The 19,258-nt window shown below is 36.2% G+C and overlaps 1 protein-coding gene across 1 annotated transcript in view; it reads right to left on the bottom strand.

Moving 5' to 3' along the window:
* Positions 1-4,210: 4,210 nt before the first annotated feature.
* Adgrg7 (adhesion G protein-coupled receptor G7) overlaps positions 4,211-19,258 on the bottom strand; it is a 53,450-nt gene continuing 38,402 nt past the window's right edge. Inside the window, exons 13-16 of the mRNA XM_046455331.1 lie at positions 18,920-19,016; positions 14,296-14,451; positions 12,076-12,232; positions 4,211-4,462 (exon numbers count right to left, since the gene is read on the bottom strand). Coding sequence (XP_046311287.1) covers positions 4,211-4,462; positions 12,076-12,232; positions 14,296-14,451; positions 18,920-19,016 — 662 coding nt within the window. The remainder of the gene's footprint in view (positions 4,463-12,075; positions 12,233-14,295; positions 14,452-18,919; positions 19,017-19,258) is intronic.

The following is a 19,258-nucleotide window of genomic DNA, read 5'->3' on the forward strand; positions in this document are numbered from 1 at the left end:
CTTCACCATCATGAGAAATGCCACACAGATATGGGAGTACAGATATCTTTATGAGATGCTGGTTTCATTTCCTTTATGTATATGCCCAGCAGAGGCACTGCTGGATAATATGGTAGTTCCCCTTTTAATGTTTTGAGGGATATCAGTACTGTTTTCAGTAATGAAGTACCAATTTACATACCCACCAATGCTTTGTTATCTCTTCTGCTTTCCATAATAATCACTTACTGGTTATATTTCATTGTGATTTTGATTTGCATTCCTCTGATGATTAGTGATGCTGGACATCTTTTCATGTATCTGTTAATTATATGTCTTCCTTGGGAAAATGTCTATCCAGATTCTTTGCTCATTTGTTAAGCAGCTTTTTTTTTTTTTTTTAAATCTTGCTATTGAGTTGAAATCTTAGTAATCATCCCATCCACCACAACTTCAAGGAACTTTATCCTGGCATCTGTCTGTCTTGGACTTCATCTGAGGAACTGCGAACTGAAGGGTGTAGCATTACATTGATGGGTTTCACAGAGCTATAAAGTTCCAGTGGTTGACAAATCAGTATAATCTAGTTGGTACTTTTGACCCAGAGTTCTTAAATATTTACAAAGAATGCCAAGTATCTGGAATGTGGCAAAGATATCAAGCTGGAGAATAATTTCCCTTGTTGATAATGGGGTAGGGGAGGGAGGAAGGAGTGAGATCATGCAGAATATTTAATGGTCTGGCAACCCAGACTCTAACAATTGAAGAGTTAACTCTGAACCCTCAGTTAAGACACAGGAAAGCAAATCCAAAGGTCAGGATGATTTGTTCCCCAGCCATTGCATGCCACAGCCCGAAAGGCAACAGGACACTGTTATCCACACAAAATAAATCAGAAAACATGGAAAATTGGAACTGGCCATATACAATATCATAACAACCAGTTCTGAAGTGCCCTGAGTCTCCCTTTCCTGCAACTTTCTTCAAGTAAATCACCCTTCCACGCCTCTATTCCACTCTTAACTCCTTGACTTCCAAAGCACCAAACAATTTCTTGCTCTCCCTGCTGAAGCCATTACAACCCTGCTAAGACAAGGGAAGTGACTGATGAGACTTAAAGGGGCTCATTTCCCAGAGAGTTCTTATATTCTATAGGACACGTAGTAGAACCTCCTTAACACTTTGCTTCCATTATCACTTCCTTGGTGCAACTTCCATTCTCCACTTCACAGTAGGTGAATCAATTCATTTCACCCCTCCCCCTCACAGTAGGTGTCACCAATAGTCCCTGAACATTGGCCAATGAACACTCAACCTAGGTAAGACATGCCATTTCTGGGTCTGCTTCTTGTCTGGTTCTTTCCTCTCTTTGTCCCTGTGGTGTTCTGTATCACAGAGGGCTTGAGTTTCACAGACTCTGGACTGCTGGTTTCTGGCTAGCTGTAGCCAATGGAAGACATTCTGGGAGATTGCAGGGCAAAAGGAATCAAGAAATCAGAGTTTTCTTTCTGGCACAAGTAGGCTGCCTCTATGTGGGTCTAGTTCCTGCCACCAAGATGCCCTGGTTTCAGCCCTGTATTCTAGCCTGGAAACTCTTCTTACTTTATCTTTTTAGCTTAGAAGAAATATCAACTTCTTCTTTTTCTAGTCTCTGGGTTTCTGAAACATTTCCCATTTTGTTTCTGAGCCTTTTAAACACCATGGAATCAACTGGCTGCCTTAAATTCCCTATTTTAAATACAGTGCTTCCTGTTTTCCTGCCAGAGCAATAACTAGAATTGGAATCATTCCAATCAGATTTGATTTGTGGGTGCTAGGAGAAAAGAGGTCTCTTTTCCTGTTAGATTCTAAGGCTCTCAGGCTGTAGGATTAGGAATGCCAATAGCCAGTTTCCAGCCATTTAACCCCCATTTGAGAATAATGTCAATGTCAAACAAAAGCATACAGGTTCAGGAAATACAGGGAGAAAAGAATCCTGGCACAACTTAGAGCTCCTGGATCTAACTGTCACTAGAATTAGTATTTATGTCCCAAACCAGGACACTTGAAAGTAAAAAGGGCTGCTGATAGTACTTAAATGAGGACAACAGGCACAAATTGTGTTACCGCTGTTGACCGGTGACGAGTCCTTGCTTCCCCAATGTTGAAGAATAACACCAAAGAAGCACGCCAAGGCAAGGTCAGAGTAGAAATTAGAAGTTTATTAAAGGACAATAAAAAAGACTTCTCCCGGAGGAAGAAGGGGACCCAAGAGGTGGAATCTGTGGAAGTGCGGTTGTCTCTCCATTTTATAGATTCTTTCAGTGATGGAATGTAGGTGGGAAGGCCCGAGGGGTGGGACACAGGTGGGCCAAAGAAGTAGTCTGAGCAGGAAGGACTTCATTAACACTTCTTTGGGATGGACTTTGGCCTAGGGCCTTTTCAGGACTTCATTAACATCCATGAGTTGTCCTGCGGTTCCTGGAATCATTCTCAGCATGGCCTCCATTTTAGATTTCACTTGGTATTAGACCCGATTTACCTAACTACACTGACTACCTAACTTTAAATCTGGCTTCAGAGTCACTCTACCAGCTTGGTCCGTGGACTTTACATTAATTGAGCCAGTAAATTCCCTTTGACCTTTAACCTAATTTGAGTTGCATTTCTATCACTAAACTCAAAGATTGCTGACTAGTGCATGAGATAAAGATTCAAACCAAAGTAGTTTCTGCTGGTAGGATTTCAGTGTAAAAGACAATCAGTGTTCACTTAAATTAGTCTCCACAATTGCCTGTGGAGCACATTTACAGTACAACTATTTTAGAAACAATATATGGGATTTTAGTTGTTATATCCCAAAGATACTGAAAAAAAAAAGTGCAAGGAAAAACAAAACCAAAACAACCCTATCATTACCAAGGGAAATCTATATCCTCCACCCTGAGGCAATATATTGGCTCTTTGGTAATTTGTGGGGGAAGGGGTCACATTTAAAGTAGGACTTACTTAAGTTAGATTGTCATCTGAATACAAATTTGGGGTCAACCACATCTTAGAATTTTTCCACTGCTCATCCCCTAATTAGGTCCAGCACTGTACCATCACTAAGAACACTAGTCTTTTAGAACTGCTTTCCTTCTTATTCTCTTCCCTTTTCTTTTTCCCATTCTTCTATTTATAGTTTTTCTACTACACATACCTAAGAATCCAACAGACATTTACATTTTTTTCTACTAAAATGCAGGTTCCGTAGGGAGTGGTGAGAAGGGAGTGGTGTGAAGGGAATGCCAAGCTCACATGACATATTAGTTCCTTACTTCAATCACTCACAGAAGCTGCCTGTTTTGCCTATGGCAAAACAGAAGGCAGCAATTCAAAGGCTGTATCTCCTAAGTCCAGTGGGAGTGCTCCCCCACCTCAGTGGCTCAATGGAGTCATTTTCTGTTTAAGAAGCCAATCATAATTCAAGTGTTTGACATTCCATGAACTACATCTTCTAAAGCCATAAGGGCTGATTGTGACTTTTTGATTTTTGTCACTTTTTGTCACTTCACCAATAGAAAGGCAGATATATATTAAGATCTGGAAGGAAATATCAGAGGCTTTAGCAACCAATTAATATGTCTCACCACCATTCTTCCACCATTTCTTACAAAGCTTATTTCTCTGGTCACAAAACATGATTTTTTTAACAGACCAAAAAAAAAAAAAAAAGCCAATTTCCAGAAGTTAAATTGGTGCCAAATGCTTCATTGGAAATAAAAGTACAAAAAAGTAAAAGTACAAACACATACAATTTAAAAATATTTAGAGATCAAAAGTATGATATATACAAGCAACTCCCTACACTTCATTAGGAGTTATTTTGTTGAACAGGTAAATTTTTCTCCTCATATTCTTTTCAGTAAATTTGGAAAAAAAAATTGCTATAGTTTCTGCATTTCTGTCAAAGTTTGTCATATACTGATGTAAAGGAACAACGACCATCTTGAATGTTGTGTAGAATTATTCACCTCATTCAATTAAGGGTCTACTGAATGCAATAAAACTACAAAATCCATTATCCCTGATGACAATGAAAAAACAAGCCTTACAATTCATAACCATGAAAATATATATATATATATATATATATATATATATATATACACCTAGGAAGGCTTTCTAGGAGGACTAGGAAATAAATGAAGGAAACGGATAACTCATATAAGTTGGATAAAAAGACCACAGTAGGTAACAGTTTCACGGCCTAGTTGCTTGAGCTTGCTTGGTCACTTTCAGTGAGTGTCGTTTCCTCTATTACTTCAGATGGCTCCAGCAGTCTAAAACTTTCATGTAGGGCTGGAAGGGACCTGAGCATATTATACATCCGAACTCGTAATCTCAGTGACGGCAGGGACTTCACTCTCCCAACTGATGACGACAGTGACTTCCACACTTTGGAAGCTTCACTCTGGAAGATTTTTGTTCTAACAGTGTAGAGGATAAAAATTTGCAATCCCTGAGGAGAGAATAAAAGTTTAACACTAGGTAAGAACTGAGGCCAAAGGGGAAAAAAAAATTGGCAGAGATTCTACTCACACAGCCACCCATCCTTCTCATCACTTGCAGCAGCTCCCCAAATTGAATTTACAGTGCTGTGTATGACCTTATCTTATATGAAGTACAGCAGGTAAGAGTGGTACATGTAGAAGACTTGAGTTCATGTCCTGGCTTGCCACTTGCTGGCTGTGCAACTTTGCTCATTTCCTAACCCCTTGCTGAAGGGGGCAGATTAACAATAGAATGCTTAACTCTAGTTCCAACATTCTGCACTTCTAGATTCTGGAGTTTTTAGCGACATAACTAGAAATTTGTTGGATTTAAGGACAAAAAAATTTTTTTAAAATCTTTCCATCCATTATTTTTCTGTACTTTGCATATAAAGACCTGATATCTCAGGAAAGACTGAGTAATATTTTCTAAACTGCCATTTATTGAAGTATATATATCAGATATTTTTTCTCATTTAAGTCTCATCATTTGAACATTCTCATTGAATCCTCATTGAACCCTATAAAATAAGTCTCACTATTCCTATGTTGCAGATAAGGAAACTAAGTTACAAAGACTCAGTTCATATAAATTAAGTAAATTGCCCAAGATTACCTAACCAGTAATCAGTGAAGTTTGGAAGTAAATGTATCTATTTTGGGTTTCCAAATCTCTCTTCCTTCTAATTTGTGATACTGCCTCTTGCTTTTAACTATAATGGAAAGATATTATAAAAAAGTAAATTACAGTTTCTAAGAGGACTTTGTTAATTCCTAATTGACTTTGTGGAAATAACAGATTAAATAGAATCTCTAGCTGAGTCAATAATATGTACCAGTGTTAGTTTCTTTCTTTTTTAAAAAAATTGCTCAATAACTTATTTATTTATTTATTTATTTATTTAATGTGGTGCTGAGAATCAAACACAGTGCCTCACACATGCTAGGCAAGCACTCTACCACAGCCACAGCACCAGTGTTAGTTTCTTGATTTTGAAAATGTACTGTGGTTACTCAAGAAACTATCACTTGGGAAATCTGGGCAAAGAATATATGAATGATTTTTTCCAAATTCTCATATTAAACTGTTTCTAAATAAATTAAAAATAATAATCACAGATACCTCCCAGACTGTCATCTACAGTGCCCCAACCCTTATAAGATTTGTTTCTAGAATTATATCCTGTGAGTAGTGTTACAAGAGCCTTCTGTTATATGGTGAGCTAATACAAAGACTCAGAATCTACATCTGTTTTGTGGGATACAATATTTCATCTTCTTTTTCCAAATTTTAAATTCTAAGGTAAAAAAAAAGGATGGTATCAAATTTGTAGTTGTATAATAGTTAGAAAAAGACCCTAAATTGTGAGAGTTCATAAAGACTTCTTCCTGTGGGATTCTCTCTGGGTAGACTCTCTGAAATTCCAAAGATGTTATTTGAAAAACCAGAATGTGTGAATCAAACTAATTACCACTTACACAAATATTAATTTGTGCCTTTTGTACTATCCAGAGCACTTAATGTTTATCAGAATTAAAGCACTGTAAATCCATAAGGAACCTAGATGTGCTTCTATAAGTGAAACAATCTACACGTGGCTCTTGGTGTGTATCTAATGGGAGCATTTACATAAGGCTAACTTAGATCCTTCTGTAGGTGAGCTATCAGTCACTCCTTAACTTTAGTGTACGTGAAAATCTCCTGGGTTCCTCATTTAAAATTTGAAGTTTCCCAGTTCTTACTACTGTAGATTCTAATTGAGTAGGTTAGTGGTGAAGCCCTAGAATCAGCATTTTAACACACTGCATAGGTTCTGATGTAGGCAATATTCAGAACCATTTTGAGAAATATTATGTTGTTTTAACCCATGCCACCACCTTCTATTTTATATTTTACTTACCCACAGAGATTGTGTGGCTTTCCTAAAATCATACACATCATTAATGGTAAAGCTAGAAGACAGAATGTCTTTGTCAGATCACTACCCCCAAGTTTACCATGTGATATTGAAGCCAGAATTAGACAGGCAGTCAGTATAGATAGGTAAATCCAGTCAGGTCAGATCAAGGAGGCCAATTTGAGTGAGTTCAGAAAGTTGGAAAGGGATTGAAATGTTAACTCCTTCAGAGCCCTTCCTCCACCCTTATTAAGATAACCTGTCTCTACTCCAACCTGTTGCTAAGGTAACCTGTCCCAGGGATTGTTTCTTCTCATAGGGGGTTGTTAATTATGCCCCCTTCCTGCCCAGATTACTCCAACTTGGCCCCTCCAGCCCCGCTGCTTCTCACCTTTTGGCCATTCCACCTAGCATCTCCTGGGCCTAGTCACATATGGAAGAAGGAGAGAGATAAGAGGAAGAGAACAGGAGAACCAAGGAAGCCTAAGTCCTGTAAAAGAGGCAGAATGCCCCCACTTCTTGGGATACCATGACACCAGCTATGACCCCCTTCTCCCTCCTGGGAGAAGAAGTTACCCCTTTTTAAACTAACCCTGCTTTATATGCTCGCCTTGGCATGCTTCTCTCATGTTACACTTTAACATGTGAGAGAGGAGAACTCATCATCGATAACCAGTGGTATCAGTATTATCATCTTGTAATGAAACTCTTCTTTGTCATTTGCCTCTCCTATGCATGGAGAATATCTTTCTTTCAGATTTTTCCTTTAATCCCTGTTTAAGAAATGGGATCCTGGGTACACTGGCAATCTGAGACTTAGTTTTTCCCACTAGTGCCCTTCTAGGTAGTTCCCATTGGGTGTTGAGAACAGTCAGGAACTGCTTTTTATTTTCAAATTTAGTGGTAGGCACACACCTATTGTCTATGGGAGTTAGTCCAAACAGGCACTGAAGAAGGCTATTTGGGAAAAAGGATAAAGTGCTTAGAAACAGTAAATATGGCATAGCAATTCAGAATCCAAGCAGCTCCCCTATAGTGGTGGATCAGGATTTGGGCTAAGTCAAATTTAGCTACTGCCCTTCCCAACAATTTTCATTTTGTATCAAAAAATTCCTTCCTTAATGATATTTGATCATAGCCAAAAACAAATAACATGATACCATCCTTGCACAGTAGTGATTACTGAGTAATGACTACTACTCTCAGGAAATTAATGGGATAATCATTAAACACTGCAGTTTCATCATGAAATATTAGAGAATTATGCTCCTTCCTGATGTTGAACGTATCTACATGCATGTTTCTTGCACTCAGAAAAATTATGTGCAAAAAGGTGAGACTTGTATGTATGAGAAGATAATTTTAGAATTCAAATAGAATAAATAAATTATCTATGTGGATTCTATTAATGTCAATTTCCTTGGCATAATAATATATTATAGTTATACAAATCCAAAAATTCTAGGAACATGAAAATACTGCATTGAATTGTGTGAAGTTAACAGATAAACATTAAAATAAAAATTAATAGAAAGTAACAATAAAAGGAAGTTTTACATGCCTCAGTTTTTGTTGAGAAAGTTAATGGTGTGTTTTATGGAAGATAATTTTATAACAAAAATATTAATCACCTTTAAAAAGTATACATGTGACATAAAAATAGTGTTAGGAGGTAATACCAATAAATATCAAACTGGGAAAATTTCAGAAAATTATAGCAAATGTGGATTTTAGAAATTAAAATCCTGCTTTTCAGGGTTGGAAGCCTGTGCGATTTCAGATTTCACAATGCCAGTGGTTCAGTGATAAAGTTTGCTCACACAGACGGCCCTGTTTTAGTGTGACCACTTTAAGAGCAGGGCACATTCATTACATGGAAACATAATGAATTCCACTGGCTCAGAGATAGGACCCAATACCATAGATAGTAAAGTCCTCATAGTATTTTTCATCAGAGTTAAAAATAATATTTGCTATGGGAGGAAGCATAAAGTAAAGAGCACAAAGAGAAATTCAGATTTCAAGATGTCTTTCAAAAATGCATTCTTGTTTTATTTTAAAATTCTAGTATTCCCCATACATAAAACACAAATACAAAGGTTTAAAAAAAAGTCACTTCTCTGAGTTCAAACAAACTTTTTTTTCTACCATTTTAGTTTATTTTTATCACCATTTTTATGATGATTAAAATCAGAAGGTGGTGACTATAAACCTTAGTCTAAATTTTCTGTTTTGTAGAATAATTTCCAAGGGGGGAAAATATATAAAAGTTTTTAGATTTCAAAGCAAAGTGTGAATGGAATGTTTTACAAAAGGTTTGTGGTTAAATATATCTCTAAGACTCGAGGAATAAAAAAGCATCTTCAGTCCTATGTAAAATTATGCCTTAAAACAACCTCACAGAACTCTGCTACTATCATGTCAACCCTCCTGTAAATAATTATAAACTCTGGATATAATATCTCTGAAAAGCTACTGAAGATATTGTAGGACAACCCAAAGCAATCTGAAATTGGAAAGGGAGAATATGCTTAGAAAAAGGGATCAACACTAAGTAGGTTTCCTGTTTTATGTCACTTTTTAAAAATATCTTTTAGCCTGAAGACAGACCCTATTTACCTCATTCTCAGGATGACTAAACCTGGAGTTAAAATATGCAGTCTTTCTAGGATGAAGAAACAAACGACAGGGTTTTAGGCAACTATAGCAGCTAAAAAATAGGAAATAATATCTAAGAAAGGAGTAGACAGAGAGAGGGAACTCCAAAGTCTGTTTATAATCTCTTCCTAAATCTCTTCCTGAACAATGTACACAGAGGAAAGACCCTAAGAAATCCAGCTAAAGCATAAAGGACTAAGCAGAGATTTAGCTATCTGGCTAAGGAGAGACCAACTTTTCAGTTTTAGCCCGAATAAGTTAATTGTCTACTAACTCCACTCTTGGTAGAAATATAATAACATGCAGATTTGTTGTAGTAAGTGATTTACAATGTGAAGGAAACAAAAAAAATTACTAGAAACTGAATCAACAGGAAAAGATTTTAAAGAAAAAAGGCAATCAATAGTGACTGAAATGACCTAGATATTAGGTTTAACAGACAAAGAATTAAAGGTACTATTATAACATGCTTAAGGATGAAAAGGAAAACATAATGACTAAAAAGTCAGAGTTAAATACTATAAAGCTATAAAAAGATCAAATTCTTAAAGTAAAAACTACAGTATCTGAAATAAAAATCACTGAATAAGCTTATCAGCAGTCTGGAACTAACTCTAGAAAGAGTCAGTGTCCTTAAAGATAGACCACTAGAATTATCCAATCTAGTGAACAGCAACAAAAAAGAATGAGGAAATGAGCAAAGTTCAGGAAGCTGTGAAGCAACATCAAATGACTTAACAAATATAATTGGATTCCTAGAAAGAAAAGAGGAAGAGTGAGGCAGAAAAATGATTTTAAAAAATAGTGGTGAATATTTTCTCAACTCTGGTGAGAGATATAATCTAATAGATGCTGGAAGTTCAGCAATCCCAAGAAGAATAGATTTAATCAGGAGACTGAGATAGGAGGATCACAAGTTCAAATCCAGCCTCAGCAATGATGAGGCACTAGGCAACTCAGTGAGACCCTGTCTCTAAATAAAATACAAAATACGGCTGGGGATGTGGCTCAGTGGTTGAGTGTCCCTGAGTTTAATCCCTGGTACACGCCCCTCAACAGAACACACACACACACACACACAACTAGAGAGATAATCCTAAAGAAACCAAAGAAAAAATATATAGGAGACCAATAATATGAACAACTAAGAATATCTCATTAGAAAATGGAGTAGCATGTTAAATTACTTGTTCATAACACTAAAAGACTAAAAAAATCTCTAGCCTCCCAGAATTCTATATTTAATGAAAATATCCTTCAAGAATGTAAGCAAAATAAAGACATTTTTAGATTTAAGAAAAATGGAGAATTTGTCACCAGAAACCATACATAATAATGCATTCTTAAGGGATGTTTATGCTGGAGGGGAATGATACCAGAGGGAAAGTCACATCTTCAGAAAGGAAGGAAGAACATGGGAAACAATAGATATGTATAAAAGCACTTTTCCCTCTTTAATTTCCTTAAAATATGCATCTGATTAAAGCAAAAATAATAACATTTCTTTGTGGCATTTATAATTTATACAGATAGAATACATGAGAAAACTATAACAAAGGAAAGGGAGGAAGAAAAGCAGAATTACATTATTACAACATTCTTATATTTTACTGAGAACAGTAAAATATTAATTTGACTATGAAAACTTAAGAATGTATGATGTATCTCTAAATGACCCCCCCCAAAATGCAAAAAGGTATTGCTTAATTTCCAAAATATGAACTTCAATGGATTCCTAATAATGTTAAATTTACTCAAAAGTAGGTAGGAAAGGAGGAACAGAAAATGAAAAACCGAATAGTCATAGGAAATAAATAATAAAATAGAAGATACAAATTAATCTATATCAATGCACACTAAATATAAATGGACTTAGCATTCTAAATTAAAAGACAGAGATTGTCAAAATGGATTAAAATAGTATTTGCTATCCACCTGATACATAATTTAAATACCAGGTACAGAGGTTGAAAGTGAGTAGATGGAAAGATATACATAACATGTAAGCAATGTGCATCAGAGGAAAGCTGAATAACAAAGTATACTTCATGACAAAAAGTACTATTGAAAAAATAGAGCTTTTATTCAAATAATAAAAGAGCCAGTTCATAAAAACATAACAATTGGGGCTGGAGTTGTGGCTCAGTGGTAAGAGTGCCCACCTAGCATCTGTGAGGCACTGGGTTTAATCCTCAGCATTACATAAAATAAATAAATAAAATGAAAGTATTGTGTCTATCTACAGCCAAAAAAAAAAAAATCATAACAATCACAAATGTACATGCATGAATTTGAGTTTAGTTGTTCAGTCTTTTTGCTGAAAATATGTGAAGCAAAAAAGTGATAGAAACAAGGAAATAAATAAGCAAATTCACAATTATAGGTGGAGATTTTAACTCCTTATTCAGCTATTGAAAGAACCAAGAAAAAAATATTGATAAGGGAGAAAATCCATACAACACTAATACTCTTTGACTTTACTGATGTTTTTCAAACCTTACATCCAACAACTACAGAACACACATTTTTTTTTCCCAAGGGCAAAAATTTTGTTCATCAAGATAGCTCACGTACTGATCCATAAAACTAGTCTTAATAAATTGAAAAGAATTGAACCAAAAAAATTTCAATCGACTCACAGGGATTCAAGCTTCAGCAATTACTAACATTGTCCATACTAACTATGATAAGGAACTTCATAAACCTGTTTCAATGGAGAAAAGAAAAGGATGTGTTTCCCAAGCCAGTTGCTTGACAAAATATTTTCTACTCAGAGAGAAGGAACAGGGACAAATGCGGCTCTACCCTACAGCAATTATATTCTATGACCTCTGGCCCAGGAAGTTATATGGTAAGTCAAAAAGACCTTTCCTTCCCTTTCCCACAAAATGTATTGAAAATAGAGTCTCTTAAATGTAAGTAAGCAATGACCTTCAGGGAGTTTTAAAAGAAGGAAACTTTGGTCCAGGGTGACCGTCGCTCCACTGCTACTTGGTCTGGTGCTTTCAGACTAGTTCATACCATACCTGAGTAGTGTTGAAAAGGCAGAACACGTAACTGAAGACAATCCTGATGTCATCATCATTAATTAGCATAAAGTATGACAGAATCCAGGTAACTCCAAAAACGACTGCAATAGATAATGTGCTAAGAATCTTCTTTAGGGATGAAACCTTCTTTGTGCTAAGTGAGAGAAAACAAGAAATAATATGTGTGTGTGTGTGTGTGTGTGTGTGTGTGTATATATATATATATATATATATATATATATATATTATTTATCAATGTCATTATTACCCGTATTTAGCATGCATATTCAGTTACTCATCTACATTTTTTGTTTAATAGTATTATTTCTCAGTTGGAAAATCAAAGATGCTAAACCTATTTAGCAAGCTTTATTTAAAAATAACTTAATACCTTCTTAAAAGCTCAGGCAGAAACAGTTCCTCAAATACTACTGCAGGCAAATTTCACTAAGAATTAACTTTTTCATTAGAATGGAATTTAGAGTAATGGTGTCAGTGATGAATTTCTTTTATGTTTTTATTTGGTGGTGGGGGGAATAGTGATCTCTAACCTTCCTATGTTTTGATAAAATAGAAGTTACTTAGATGTGGAATGATGTTCCCTCTCATGGAAAGCCTAGATCACTGGCTTCTGCTCTTGGCCATGTGACTTACTTGGCCAGTGAAACATCAACAAATGTCAAAAGCAGAGATCTGAAAGAATTAGTTCATCAGACTTTATCCTCTCTCCCTGTTCTTTGGAAACCTGAGATCACTATGTTCAAAATCCTGGATTGGTCTAATGGAGGAGGAAAGACAATAAGGAGTTGAGATGAACTTTTCCGACTGAGTAGCTGCTGCCCAGACCACCAATCATCAGACATGAAGTAAGTCATCCAAGATCATTCATCAGCATTTGAGTCAGCCAAGACCAAACAGCTACTCAGCCAACACTCAAAATTCATGACAAATAATAAATATTTTTCATTCTAAGCCATTAACTTTTGAGAAATTTGTTATGCAGCTAACTGAAATATGGAAGATAATTTGTTAAACAATTAAGTTATACGTGTTCATCATAACTAAGTCAATTTAAGAACCATCAGCTATTGGTGAGTCAAAATTTTAAAATACAAATTTGGTTGGTGTCTGTGGACCAAAAAACATATTGTTTTGTATAAAGGAAATAAAACCAAATTTGCAATTAGGCTAAGAAGACTTCACTAAAATTTTTCTGGCACTGCTACTAAAACATAGGTTTTAATGTTTAACAGTGATGGTATTTTCCCCATATTTCCCCTTACTGTTTAATAACATTCAAATAGAAAAGACCTTTAACTTGTAAAGCACATATTCAAGATTGTATTCTCACTAAATAATGGTAGTTTTCATTCATCTGTTCATACCAAGTAAATCCATTTGTGAGTTTACTGTAAATTCACAAATGTTCATACAGTAAATATACTTGGGATGAGCAGAGCCTTGCATAATTAAATCTGAACTCATAGCTTCATTAGCACTGTGTTCTAGCCAATTGGTACTTTGGAAGTGGGGGCAGAATGTATGTGTATGACATATTCTATTCTTTGTCTCTTCAACTGAAAGCTCTTGTCTCCTATTAGAGGTAATACTGCACATGCTTGTCAGGGCCAGAAAGGCTAGCGTAAGGAAAGGAGCAGTGAGGACAGAACTGGTAAACCAGAGAGCACAGGTTCCATCTGCAGGAAATATGGGCTCACATTTTCCTTACAAAGTGTTGCCAGGTGTTCCCATTTTTTCAAGAGAAAATACAATTTTTAAGTGAAATCTCCCATTTTTAAAATATATTTGCAAGTAATTAAAAAATGTAAAGCCATTGTGTAATTCAAGCCATGCTGGTAAAATAAAAACTACAGGTACTGATTTTTAAAATAAAAACGCAGGAAGCTACACCTCCTCACAACCCTTTCATTTCTGTAATTCAAATAATTCAAATTTCTTGAATATTTGGAGTTGGAGGGAAAAGTTTTCTTGAAAATCTTTGGGTTTAGATTTTTAGGGCTTATCTAACACAAAGGTGTGCAGTATACCCACATTGCAATACTGATGTTAGAAAATAAGAAGATACACTTTATAAGTCAAAGGTTTTAAGAAAATCTTTCCTGAACGCCACACACCCCTGCCTTTGTCTCAGAGTTTGAGCCACCCAGGCACTATCCTCGTCTTGTATGAAAGCCTCCCACTCACTGAGAATCTTACCTTGTCAAATTTTGGTTATTCTTCCACAGCACTTTAATTGTGATTACAATAAATATAACAACATTGCTGATGAGGATAATGATTGTAGGTATAAGGAATGACCACAAAAATGGACTCTTTATAAAGTCATTGTTGTTTGGAATTGCTAGCCAGCAGCTGAGAAGAAAAAAGAAATTATTTCAGCAGACCTTGAAAAGTATAAATACTTGTTCCTTGTCCTATTAAAATTATCGACCTTCACTCAACTGAAATACCTGCTAAAAGTCTGCATCTCTTTGCATCTTATTCATTTGAGATTACTTTTGAGAATTCAAACCCCTAGAAAAGTGAAGTATGGACTTCTCTAGTCATCTTTCTCTGAGTCAGTGAGGGTTAGCGGAAAGAAAGTGGACATTGGAGCTAGACAGTCCTAGTTACTCCCTGCTGCTTATGAGGTTTCTGACTTTAGGCAAGTTATTGTTTTCATTTTACTTTTGAATATATAGCTTACCCAGGAGGTTCAATATATGAAAGGTACAAGTGGACATAGATGGGCAATATTTTCAGTTACCTAATTTCAATCAATGTTTCTTATATATCCTGCCAGATTTAGGCTCCAAAAACATCCAAAAAATGCACATTTTTTTTCTTGATTTTTAAATAAACATCAACATCTGCTTCTAACAACTATCTTAGAGGTCATTCTATAGCAGAACACTAAAAGTACCTTCATTAATTTTATAACTGCATATTACTCCATCATTTTTATATGCCATAACTTATTTAAACAGTTTCCAATACATTGATGGACATTTTCAAATGTTAATATTTATAAAGACTTTGAGAAATTTATTTAATTTCATGGTACCTCTTTTGTTTTTTGTGGATTATTTGTTTTGTCTTTTGATGATGCAGGTTGTGGGGGTTTGTTTTGCTAAGGCATTGTTGAAATAATTAAGAAGTATTTACAGAGTCTATGCTATGCACCAGACACTATTTTAGACACCAAAGTGTTTGCAGTGAGCAAAACAAAATCCCTTCTTAAGTTTACATTGTAGTGCACAGATCTAGGTAAAACAATAAACAAATAAAATTTATGTCAGTGATAAGTGCTTTAGATAAAAGGAACAATAGGAGTAGAAATTTTATATATATATATAAAATCACATTTCAAATACATATATGGGGAGAGAGAGACAGAGAGAAGAATGTTTGATTTTAAATAGAGTGGTCAGGGAAAGCTGCATGGAAAAAAAGTGATACTTGAGCAAAACTCAAGAAGTAGATGAGGGGGAAGGGTATTCCAGCTAGAGGTTACAACAAGTGTAGAGACCCTGAGGTGACAGCCTAAGAAACACAGAGGCTGATGTGGCTGAGACATAGTTCATGACTGGGGTTTGTGGAAAGATTTAAATCACATAGGGGCTTTACAGGCAAATTCTTGTGCCCTGGGTAAGATGGAGAGGCATGGCCTGATCTGTTTTGAGTTTTAAAACCATTACTCTAGGTATAGGGATGCTAGAAGGGCATGAGCAAAAGTAGGAAACTAGGAATTTACTGCAGTAAGTTGAGTGGCTTGGACCACAGAAGCAGATGCTAAGAAAAAGTCTGATTCCAGGAGTATTTAAAAGTAAGAAGACTTATTGATGGGTTGGATTTGAGACGTTGAAGAACTATAGATGACTATAATTTTTGGCCTGAGCCTCTTGAAAAATGGAATTACCATTAAATGAGATAGGAAATATGATGAGATGAGCAGGTTTGGGAGGGAAGACAAGGAGATGTCTATTACACAGCCAAGCAGAGTTGTCAGGTAGGAAGTTTGGTATTAAGAAAAAGTCGAGCCCACAACTGACATTAAATTAACATTTATTTTCTTTGTTTTGGAAGTACAGCACCATTATTATATATGCCAGAGTATTTCTAAATTTTTTTGTATTGAAATGTTATTATTCACATGATTAGAAATCACATTTCAAATCTGAATAGCCTCCTAGGAAACTCAAATGACGTTCAAGTTTCTCTAATGAATTTTAAAAATTAAAAGGCATGCCTGCCTCTAACAGATAGAATGGGTCCACTCCTAAATACAATGGTGAGAACGAGAAAAAATGTTTCCAGGACTTCTAGCTTCCCTTTTCATTCCCCTATGACTGGAGGACAAAATTCCTCCCACTTCCCACCTCACAAACCCATACACAGAAGAAATCTGAAGGCTCTTGGCTTAGAAGATAATAAAATCCTGATGAGAACTACTTTCAAATCTCTAGAAACCTCTGGCAACTAAGCATGTGGCCATTAAATTTTTTCAAAAGAAAGGCGGGCCTATTTCTTTTCTAGGCAAGCTCGAGAAACAGAATTTAAAAGGGAGGGAAAGACAGAGAAAGAAAATTGTCAATTCAGCTCTGTTGGATAAAGGCAGACTTGCCAATTCTGAAACAGCTATTTAGACTTTAGAAAATACAAGTTTTCAGAATTTCTATTTGTACTGGGGCCAGAGTGGGAGGTGAGGGAGGAGTGTGTGTGTGTGTGTGTGTGTGTGTGTGTACCTATTGTATTTAGGCGTAGACCTATTCTATCTGTTGGAGGCAGACATACCTTTTAATTTTTAAAATTCATTAGAGAGACTTGAACATCATTTGAGTTTCCTACAAGGCTATTCAGATTTGAAATGTGATTTCTAATCATGTCGATAATAACATTTCAGTACAAAAATTTAGAAATCCTTTGGCATGTATAATAATGGTGTTGCACTTCCAAAAGAAGTGTGTGTACATGAATGCACACATCTATCAGACTCCCAAGGAACCTCACACTTAAGGGGGTGCTAGAAGAGCCATGCACTTTGGTATCCATGTCCATCAGGAGGCATGCATTAGGAGGGGACCCTTACCTCCTCTATCCTTTGCACTACTTGGAGCAAAAGGTAGTCAAGCTAGATTTGTTCTCACAACACCCCATCTTTGCTATTCTGAATTGAATGATTCAGATTTTGAGAAATTGATGGCTAAGAAAGGGTATGGATTCTAGAATGAGACTAACCCTTATAGTTATGGAGTGGGGTTCCTAAAAATAAGATTGGAGAGTCACAAGATGGAGGTTGATCTGAAAAAGTTAAGGACCTGAGATCTAGACAGCATCAGAGGTGAATCTCAGGTGAAGTGTGAAATTTTGCCATGACTGTGGGGGAAAAAAAAAAACAACAACCTTTAACATTTAGAGCAGATACTTGGAAAATTTACCCCCAAGTTGGTATAATTTCTCATGGTTAGCCTCAACCTTTCCCTTTAAGAGAGTCTGAAAGCGCCCATGTGGTGGTAGTATAGAGAAGTGGGTAGCAGAGTGTTAAAAGGAAGTGTGGCCTGCTCTGCATTCACCCCTTCACTGTGCCAAGCAGAAAGAGCAGTAGATCAGGGAGACGGTCAGGCTCTCAGGCAGGACCAGCAGAGCTGGGAGCAAGGAAGAACAGTACAGAACACTGAAAACCACTACTGGGAGACCAAAAACAATTCCTCCCCTTTTCCCAGCATATCCTAAAGAAATGCGACCTGTGATGGTCTGTGTATAGGGTAGAAGGTGGGGAACAAGGGCTGAAGATGGACTGAGTACATGTTACACACTCTTTCCTCCTCCCCAGTCACTTAGTGTTGTCCCCAACATCTAACACTGTACTCAAGAAAGGATCTGCTCTTTATTATTTACAGTCCAATGTGAATAAATTTACATTAATTGGCTAATTTCTCCAGATAGCTTTAACAAGAGTGGTTGAGACCTATGCCTGCGCTAAGGTAGGAAATTAGCAATGTAATCGAAAGTGAATTACCTCCCTTATGAGATAACTGCATATTATCCCTTATCTCTAGTTGTGGAATTAAAAATTTAAAACTCTAAAAGATATTGAACCCTATTTAAACAAAGAGAAAAATAGTGTCTGGGAGTGTGAGATCTGGCCAGGCAGCCAGCCGCCTCCTCTGCAGCTGGCATGGCAGGTCCCTGAGCCGCAGTCTCCTCTTGGGTGTTCTTCTACACTTTCCAGAGTCTGGTTCTAATATGAGTTGGTTTGAAACTTAAGGTGGAATCTGAGGATAATAATGGTTGGATTTATAAAATGGGAAGGAAGGATAAATTAATGAGTTCTCGCCATTCAGTAATAGAAATGCATGTAAAGAGTTGACTCTCAGTTCAGCTCAGCTTTCTTCTCTCCCTCCCCACGTAAAAAGCAAACACCATACAGCCAACTACTTTCACTATAAACAGTTAATTATTCATGCTGAGTCACGCTTGACCACTCACGGTAATACTAGAGCACTAGTATTATTACTAGTAAAACTAGTGATTTCCATTTTCTAGATGAGGAAACAAAGAAACGGAGTTACTATGGATCATAACTGTTGTGCCACATGATTTTCATACCTAATGAAGGAAGGTAAACCTCATATAAGCGAGTTCAGATTTACAAAGTTAGAAGTTGATTGCTTCCTTTATGAAAGAATTTAAACTAGGAAATGTCCATGCTGCCTCATTAAAAATATAATGTTCTTTGAGACAATATGACAATTATAAAGTGAGATACATTTGTACAGGGACATATGATGAGTCACCATCTATTGAAGAAATGGACATTTTAAAAAATATATAAACTCACATTTCCTCTTGCCGGTAGTCTAATTCCCAGTGTGAATTACTCCCACTCTGGGAATAAATAATTCCCACTGTAATAGCCACTACTATAGCTGGCACTCCTGTGTGACAAAGAGAGGCACAAGATTAATAATTTATCCAATACTGGGATTAATTACAAAATATCATGAATGAATTAGACATCAGACCCTCTTCAGGATGCATTGTTCTTTCCACTGTGGACAATACACTGATCCACAAATGCAGGTCATCAGTATTCATAATTTTTCTGAGCTTTCTTTTCTCTTTTAGTGTTAGCTGTACCTACCAATCCTATACTATTTTTGATTTCTTTGTAGCTCTT

The sequence above is a fragment of the Marmota monax genome, unplaced genomic scaffold (genome assembly GCF_021218885.2).
Source record: "Marmota monax isolate L192 unplaced genomic scaffold, Marmota_monax_Labrador192_F-V1.1 WCK01_AAM20220418_F8-fsc00053, whole genome shotgun sequence".
NCBI lineage: Eukaryota > Metazoa > Chordata > Mammalia > Rodentia > Sciuridae > Marmota > Marmota monax.